We start from the raw sequence: 9,540 nt of genomic DNA, 5'->3' as shown, positions 1-9,540 counted from the left end.
CTTCTATATATTTCACTTTTTTTTCATATAGGTTCCACTTTGTGGAATTTATGCATGCATTGCTCTTTCTTTTAGGGTGCTCGTTCTCTCTCTCTCTCTCTCTCTCTTTTAGTTCTGGGCTTTTACTTTAGTCAGATACCATCAGATGCCTGAGGTCTTCCTTGGTTTTTCAAAATTCAAGGTGCAATGTTAACATCTTCTTTTCAATTATTTTTCCACAGTGTTATAGTGTTTTAATATTTTTTAATTTTTTTACTTTTAATTTTTTATTATGTTAAGGTTTAATAATTCTTGTCACCATCTGATTAAAATATGTAAGGGCAAATTATATATATATTTGGACTGCTGCTTTACTACCAGTACCCAAAACATAGACAGATATTCATAAGCATTGTTTGAATGTGTGAACCTTAAGCCTCTCTGAATTTGTTTTTGTATATAGTAATTTTTTTGTAGGAGATATCAGATGCATTCATTTCCTAGGGAAGCATAACAAGGTCCCACACACAGGTTGGCTTAAAATGACACAATTAAATTCTCTGAGTAGTGGAGACTACTGGAATTCTAAAATCAAGATATCAACAGCCTTGGTTACTTCTGAGGGATGTAAGAAAATCTGTTCCTTGCCTCTCTCCTAGCTTCTGGTGATGACTAACAATCCTTGAAATTTGTTGGTATGTAAATATATCACTTAAGTCTCTGCCTTTATTGTAATGCATTCTCCTTGTGTCTATGTCTTCACATGGGAATCTTATATGGACATCAGTCATATTTGATTGGGGTTTGCCTTATTGCAGTATGAGCTCATCTTAGCTAATAATTTTCTCTTTATAAGATTTATTTTTTTATTTGAGTGTGAGAAAGTGTGGGAGACAGGAGCAGAGGGAGAGAGAGAGAGAAACTCAAGCAGGCACTGTGCTTGGGTCTCAATCTCACAACCCTGAGATCATGACCTGAGCTGAAACCATGAGTTGGATGCTTGACCAACTGTGCCACCCAAGCACCCTTAGCTAATTATTTTCAAGTGAGTTTACATTCTGAGATGCTGGGGTTAAGACTCAATGTATCTCTTTTGGGGAAACAGAAGTCACCCTATCACATTGGGTTATACAAAAGGAGACAGAGATTTTATATTTGTTTAATTAAAATATTTTCTCAACTCATCCACTTACAGCATAAAACATTTACTATAAATTACAAATCAAACACTCTAAACTGTAAAGTAATTGACAAATGTAAATGTTTTGTTAACACTGACAGAAAAATCACTCAGTATCATGAAAGCAAAGGTTCATATTGTAATCTTTATCTCTGTTACTTGGTCTGACACATGCTGAATTAAGCTTAATTTCTCTATCAACTAACGTATAAAGGATTTCTGATGTTTCAAGGCACTGTCTGAGTGATTTTGGGAATTTTCCTTTTTGAAGACACTCTATCAATTATAAAGATGTATATTATTATATTAATTTTCAAAGGATGTTTAGAAGCTGAACTTAGGAAAAGTTCCACACTTATAAAAATTAGTACCAAGAGAAAAAAGTTTGTCCTGTTATTATATTTTTTGTTCTTTGAGATTCCTAGGTCCAGTGATGTCATCTTAATCACTGACCTGGAGAATTTACCACAGTCACTTGCTTTGTAAGACACTGAATGCATGTTTATCAAATTATATGAAGTAATATCACTGTGTCTTGTATTAGGTAAAGAACACATTCATCATGGCATGGGGCAATCAGAATTTCACCTCTGATTTCATCCTTCTGGGAATCTTCAATCACAGCCCCACCCACATCTTCCTTTTCTCTTTGGTCTTGGTCATCTTCTTAGTGGCCTTCATGGGAAACACTGCTATGATTCTCCTTATCTACCTGGACCCCCAGCTCCACACCCCCATGTACTTCCTTCTCAGCCAACTGTCCCTCATGGACCTCATGCTCATCACCACCACTGTACCCAAGATGGCCTTCAACTACTTGTCTGGCAGCAAGTCCATTTCTGTGGCAGGTTGTGCCACACAAATTTTCTTCTATACATCACTACTTGGCTGTGAATGCTTCCTGTTGGCAGTCATGGCTTATGACCGCTATATTGCCATTTGCCACCCTCTAAGATATCCCAATCTTATGAGTCCCAAAATTTGTGGACTTATAACTGTGTCTTCCTGGATCCTGGGTTCTACTGATGGTGTCATTGATGCTGTAGCTACATTTTCCTTTTCCTATTGTGGGTCCCGGGAAATAGCCCAGTTCTTCTGTGATTTTCCTTCCCTGCTAATCATCTCATGCAATGACACATCAACATTTGAAGATGTTCTTTTCTACTGCTGTATAATAATGATTATTTTCCCTGTAGCAGTAATCATTGCTTCCTATGCTCGTGTTATTCTGGCTGTCGTTCGCATGGCGTCTAGTGAGGGTCGCCAAAAAGCATTTGCCACATGTTCCTCTCACCTCATGGTGGTAGGAATGTACTATGGAGCAGTTTTGTTCATGTACATGAGGCCCACTTCAGATCGTTCCCCCACCCAGGACAAAATGGTTTCTGTCTTCTACACCATCCTTACTCCCATTCTGAATCCCCTCATCTACAGCCTCTGCAACAAGGAAGTGGCAAAAGCATTCATGAACGTATTAGGGAAGGGCAAGTCTGGACAATAAATTGCCTAATTATTTTCATGCTTTGCTAAGTTCTCCTTAGTGTCCTTCTTCTTTCAATTCTGTTTATTATAATTGCGCTTATTATGTATATGTTTTTGGAAAAGCATATTCCTGAGCAACAACACAATCCTTTCATTTTAAAGAAAATTATTTCAAATATTTATTATTATTTTTATTTAATTAAATTATAACTACATTTGTGACCATTTCTTGAATAAGGACATTATAGGTTTACTGAAAGTTTCAGGAATTTTGTGGCATATATCCAGGTAACAAACAAACTTTCTTTTCCCCAGGTTGTAAATCCAAAACAGTATTCATTCACTTTTGAGTCATTTTGGATGAGGATTTGGTACACTGGTCTTTTTACATTTACTTAGTGTTTTATATTTCATGATTATTCTTAATTTTTATTCCTCTAGACTTGCAGAATAAAGCAATATAACACTTCAACCCATATGATATTTTTATATCACACCTTTAATTTTGTGCAATACAAAAGTGTAAATTTCACTATCAGTCTCAGGTTCAACCCCTTTTTAAGTTGCTAAGATCCTCCTAAGCTCATGCATGGACTCAATGAGGAATTAGTTTTATTATTGAGAAACAAAGGGACTGAAAATTTAACAGTGTTCATCAATAAATCGATAAATATATAAGTAATTAGTCACTGATACTTATACATTCTATTAATGATAATAGGTTATATTGAAATTCAGGATATAATTAATTTTTTCTGTTTTCTAAGAGAAATATATTATTACATAATAGTAAGTATAAAAATTTTATGACTCTATTGCAGTCATGTTTTCTTCCATAGAAATAATGCAATCTCCATTGCATTGTCTTTATTGGACTATTGAAGCACAAGTGACTCTAATTGGTAAATAATCATACCAGAAAGGAATATGTCAATCTAGCCTTGATGAGAGAGAGATTGGTAACCATTGTTACTGTGGTGTGGATTTTCTCCTATCCCCAGTGAGTACACAAGGTGTAATGGTCCAACTATTCAGGTGGGAGTCATGCCCAAAGGCTGTTCCACATAGCCATTAGGTTTCATTTGATGTTACCCAATTCACACCTGTGTATTACAGTAAGTCAGTACCAAACCAGTCACTATCCATTAATATGTTAGAATGAGTACACAATCCCAATGGTATTCATCTGATATTTCTGGTACATTTGGGTTGATTCTGTTTAGAGTGAATTTTCTGCTCCAAACGTGGGAATTTCCAGGTATTCAATTGCCCATAACCTAGAGAAAAACACATAAACCCATCCCAAATCTGAGCACAGTTACCCATTGCTCTGATCGTGGTGCTTCCAGGACATTTTAAATAAACAAACTGATGGACTGTTTTTTGTTTATCTGAGAGAAAAAAGAACACCCATATCCAGTGGCATTAATAATGTGAGCCACAGGCTAAGTTTGAGTCAGTATTGGCAACACCAGTTGAACTAGCAGCATTATATTTAGCTTATTCTTCTGTAATGTACTGTTTTAAGACCTTCCAGTCCATTCCCTAAAGTGATGATACTTACACTGACAATTGTGATAGGATCGCCAGGGACAGCTTCCCATATACCCAACAGTTGTGGTGATGTTTTAGGTATTTGTCCCATTGATGGACATCATAGGAGCAGCAGAAGTCAATGGCTGAAAATACATTTAGTAGGACCTTCTTGGTAAGGTCTTCCACTTGTACAGGAATTACACTTTTGCCCTACTACTTAGATGTTAGTGTCGCTGCAACTTTAAGAATTCAACTTGTGCATATTATAAATATTGGCTGGGGAAGACAGCACTGTCAGACATGATGATATGGATTGAGGGTGGGATATGTCAGCCCTGGACCCCCACCTTCTCTCCTCCTTCAACAGTGCATGTTGCATTTTAGGTGTAGTGAGTTTGCATAGGTTTGACTTGCAGCAGGACAACGGGATCCCAGTGGAGACTAAGCAGCTCCCCTTCACCCAGGTGTATGAATTAACTCATTCATCCTGTGGGTATGTCCTATTGCAAATTGCAGTAGATAAGTCCTTTTCCAAGTGTGATGGGGCTTGGTGTTCTCAGTAGCATGGCACATTGATCCCACGGTGGGTTAGTGCAATAGAATATTTTTTGACTTCCACACATTTATGGTGTTGGATTCCTTGGCATGTGTTCCCAGTCTGTCATATTGGGCACAGGCCCTAATGACTGTCATTCAAATGTATTAAAGCCAGGGTTTACTCTTTTTTTTTTAAGATTTTATTTATTTATTTCTCAGAGAGAGAGAGAGAGAACGCAAGCAGGGGGAGTGGCAGGCAGAGGGAGAAGCAGGCTCCCTGCTAAACAAGGAGGCTGCCACCAGACTCCATCCCAGCACCCTGGGATCATGACCTGAGCTGAAGGCAGATATTTAATCAACTGAGTCATGCAGGTGTCCCAAAGCCAGGGTTAAAACTTTAGTCCATTTGGACAAGGTGCTTTTACCTGTTAACAATATGATTTGTTGCTTTAATATTTATTTTGCCTCCTACCAATCCTACTAATTGTGGGTTGAAGGGGAGATGGAACCTCCATTCAATGTCAGACTCCTTTTCTCAGATTTGTACATCATGACTTTTGAAATGTAACCTCCAATCACTAGCAACCTGACAAGGGTATCCATACACAGTACTCAATTTCTTTAATACCTAAATGGCAGCTTCATTTACATAGCATCAGAGGAAAGCTTGAGTTAGGTTAGATGCAGTCTCCATACAAACCAAGGCATATTTAGAACACTCACTCAGAGGGAGGAGACCAATATAATCAATTTGCCAAATCCTCACCAGTTGGAAACTCCAGTGATAGGCCTCAGATTCTTTTGAGAGCTGCTCCAGATGTTGTTAAGAGCACACAGGACAGGACGTTACTACATTAACCAAGTCAGTGTACTTCCCAGGGCAATCCAACATCCCTGGCAATATGCCATCCCACTGGAGCACTGTAGTGGCCACTCTTTCTATGCATCCAATCTGTTGTATCTACTGCAGGGTCAGTGGCTAAAACTTCAGCTTCCAGATTGTCAGGGGGTGTTAGTGCCTTATGAGCTGGGACATGAAAAACTGTGAGGTCTGCCTTAGGCTCTTGCAAATGGACCCAAATGTCCTTCCACATATCCTAACCATATAAGATCTGATTGATAATCATCCAGTACTTGGTTTTCCATTGGCTAACCCCAAGGATTAATTCATTTAAAAGAGGTCAGTTGTCAGTGCAAAGGGTTAATGGCCAGGGGCCACTGGCTGCTATGGTTTGTTCTTGTTTCCATCCAGATGGTATTAGTGTTGGGCGGAATAGTGACCTCAGTCCATGCAGCTGTATTTCCTCTACTTCACCCATCTGTATACCATGCATTAGTGAAAATTTTCCCTGCTCTCTTTTTACAGGCTTCAGGGGCCACAAAAGGAATAGAGGTGAGGGCATTTGTAGAATCTATATACTCCACAATATCTAGTAGTGCCTACTTTCCTAGAGACAGTGGGCTGGTGGACAGGGCACTCCTCTGCTAGCAATACACATGACTTAGTCAAAGTGGGAGTTTGAGCCATGGCAGAAGTGGGTCAATGAAACATATTTTCCACCCACCCCTTGAGAGGCAGGGTAGTTCTCACTGCAATGTGGTGTTGCTCTTTAGTGAGAGACTCCACCTGGAGGAATGGTGTGTACAGTGCTAGAAAATGGTGTTCTGTGGGGGTATATCAGATTTCTGTCCCCTCCTGGGGCTGAGACAAGAATCCTAGGGGTATTTTCTCCTTCCATTATCTCTACCACAGTGTCCAACCCATACTTTCTTGAGTCACAGATACATCTAACTCAGATGGGAACCCTGCTTGGGAGATGCCCAGAGCTTCAATCTGCTTCACTAGTATTTTGGCCTTTTCAAATTTTCAGCCTCTTGCTCTCATCCCCAGCCCCACACATTCCCTTTATTTATCAGGCAAGATAAGGAATGGAGGTACTATGTTATATTGGTACTGAAAGTTCGCTTAAACTTCCAAATCCCTACAAACACTTGCAACTGTTTTTTGTTCTTAGGTTTAGGTAGGCTTGCACATTTTCAGTCACAGTTTCTGGGACAACATGGGTCTTACTCTACCAGACGGCTCCTCAAATTTTATGTTGTGGCCCTGAGCCTTGAATTTTCTGTGGGTTTACTGCCATCCACTCCTTCACAGAAGCTCTGCAAAGCCTGTAAGGTGTTGTAGCAGAGGCAGAGTTCACATGTTAACATTATGTCATCAATAATTTCATGGGCTTATTTCACTAGTGTGGGGAGGGAGAACATGGGTCTCAGACTACCATGTCATGATATGTGGTGTAACTGTGCAGGTAAACTTGGGCGAGTACCTTAAAGGTCCATTTTTGCCCCTCTCATATAAAGGCAAATTGATCTTGTGACTCACTGGCCATGGGTACACTGAAAAAGGCATTTGTTAAATCCAGCACAGCATGAAATGCTCCTCAGATCCAAATAGGACTCTATCCCTGAGGGCTCTAGTAGAGAAGGCAAGGCATCAGGGATGGTAAGGGCACATGGAAAAGTCTAGGGGTGCCTAGAAGCCTGTCAGTTAAGCATGTGACTGGGGATTTCTGCTCAGTTCATGATCTCATGGATCATGAGATCAAGCACTGTGTTGGCTCTATACTCAGCAGGGAGTCTGCTTGAGATTCTCTCCCTCTGCCCCCCCTCTTTTGCTCGCTCTCTCTCTCAAAGAAATAAATAAATATTAAAAAAGAAAGAACGAAAGAAAAAGTCTGAACTGAGGCTTAGGTTTTTAAACCTTTCCATAAACCAACAAACACAGTGTTAGCTGGTCAGTCTATCTGTTCAGGCAGTGTCCTTGTAGGAATGAGGTGATACTACATTCCCATCCAGGTTAGTCTTACTGGACCCTTCACAGCTGGTTGGGATAGCTTTTTGGCTTTCACTCATATTAGGGTTTGGACAGTATACAGCATGTCTTCCTTACTGTCAATCATCATAATCTTCTCATTACTTTCCAAGGAAATCCATGTCCTAGAGTCCTGATCAGGTTTAGTCACAAGTACATGGGTCTTAATCCATGGTCACTTGTGCCACCCTTAGCTTTACAAAACAGTGTGCTACAATTTCTAACATAATCTGCTCTCCGAACTTGTCTGTCAGCCCAAAAGTCATCAGGCTAGGAGACACTATCATGTCCTTTTCTAATCTTAACTTGTTTTCTACCTTCCTAACACAAGCTTCAGCCTAAAATTAGGCATCAGTCAGTGGCAAGGTGGGCTGTCCATAGTAGAGGCCAGCCCGCTGCAGCTACCATATACTTATTTTCCCTGCCACAGTGTGCAATGCATAGTTTCTCTAACAAGCATAGTAGGTGAGCTGTTTTTTGGTGTCCCCATAGTCATGAAGTAGGCCACAAGTATGTAACACATGGGTTGCCCCTCCCCACATAGAGGTTGATGGCCACCTGGGACTTTCCCAGCGGTTGCCTCATTCCCAAAGCTTATTTCTTTGGTCTCCTGGCTGGCTCGCCAACTGTTGGTTTGCAACACTCCTGGGTGCTTCCCAGGTGTAATCTGCAACAGGCCCCCTCCACGCAGAAGGCAGGGAGTGACTGAAGAAAGAGGTAGACCACTCCAGATTGGTAGGTGGCACTTTTAATAATGGCTAGGAGATCTTACATATGAGGCTTGTCTTAGGCAACAACAAGACCAATCAAACACTGTACCCACCCTCCAAATCTTAAAAGCTGAAGAAGAGGCCCTAACTGGACTCAGTCACCTCTAACATGCAGTTGTTTTCAACACCACATTAATATCAAATCTATTTTCTTGGAGTAGCCTCTGGAAATGAGAAAGGCACATTTCCAGGATAGGGGATGGCTTAAAGAGCCTCCATGTGTCCAGATCCGGAACACGGGTCAATTGACAGTCACATCTTTTTGATGATGTTTCCCAACAGAAATTATCATGAAGACAATAACATCTAGTGTGCAGATTTAGTGCCCAAATAGGTATTTCCACCATGACCCAAGGTAATAATTTAAGAAAATATTGTTTGCACTCTTAATGTACTATAATAGATATTATTTACCTTGAAATTAAGAATAAATATGTATATTACCCAATAAATTATATATATTATCATATAGGTATAATATTACCACAGCAGTATACATTCAGAACTCCACCATACACACTGCAATTATTTGCATATTGAGTTGAGGAAAGAAAAAGAGAAAATAATCAATTATCTTAGTGATTTTCCTAATGAGCAGGAAAGAACTGCATGACTATAGTTGTCTATATAAATCACTTGACTAAATTTTTAAAAATGGAAACCTATTCAACTAGACTCAAAGTGTAATGCACTTTTCATCAATTAAAATGTATTTGTTTACATTCATTAACTTAATTCATGAATTATATTACTCTAAAATGTCATTGTGATTTATAGTGAAATGTTACTTGCTTAATTTAAAAAGAACTAATAAAAAACGGATTAAAAAAATCCAAGTTGCAATAGTTGTTTTCTTCACCTTCCTCTAAAATGAAACTTCCCCCAATTATTAATATGTAAATGTATAAGTAATATTAGCCTTACAAATTAATTGAAATTTATGGTAAGGAAAATGCATCTGGACAAATTTAAATTTACAGAAGTCATGACAAGTAGAAGTACCCCTTCTGGCTTTGTTTTCATTCTGAACAATTCCCAGTATTCAAGATAAGTAATCATTGCTATAGGGAGGTCCTTTACAATTTTCCATGTGAACACAACGTAACCAATCTCACTAGTAATTTAATATCTCATGCCATTTAAAAATATTTCATAAATGGATTTTTTATTATGTTATGTTAGTC

The 9,540-nt window shown here is 39.0% G+C and overlaps 1 protein-coding gene across 1 annotated transcript; it reads left to right on the top strand.

Annotated features, from left to right (window-relative positions):
• Positions 1 to 1,721: 1,721 nt before the first annotated feature.
• LOC100478374 (olfactory receptor 2M3) lies at positions 1,722 to 2,660 on the top strand. Its single transcript, XM_002930259.2, has one exon. It carries the CDS (start codon positions 1,722 to 1,724, stop codon positions 2,658 to 2,660), a length of 939 nt encoding a protein of 312 aa, XP_002930305.2.
• Positions 2,661 to 9,540: the final 6,880 nt, after the last annotated feature.

This window comes from Ailuropoda melanoleuca, chromosome 3 (assembly GCF_002007445.2).
Source record: "Ailuropoda melanoleuca isolate Jingjing chromosome 3, ASM200744v2, whole genome shotgun sequence".
In the NCBI taxonomy this organism is placed as follows: domain Eukaryota; kingdom Metazoa; phylum Chordata; class Mammalia; order Carnivora; family Ursidae; genus Ailuropoda; species Ailuropoda melanoleuca.
Note: the sequence above shows the minus strand (reverse complement) of the source record. Positions and strands in the feature narration are given on the sequence as shown.

Coding starts and splice junctions, on each gene's coding strand:
- LOC100478374 (XM_002930259.2), top strand. CDS start 1,722: ATGGCATGGGGCAATCAGAATTTCACCTCTGATTTCATCCTTCTGGGA.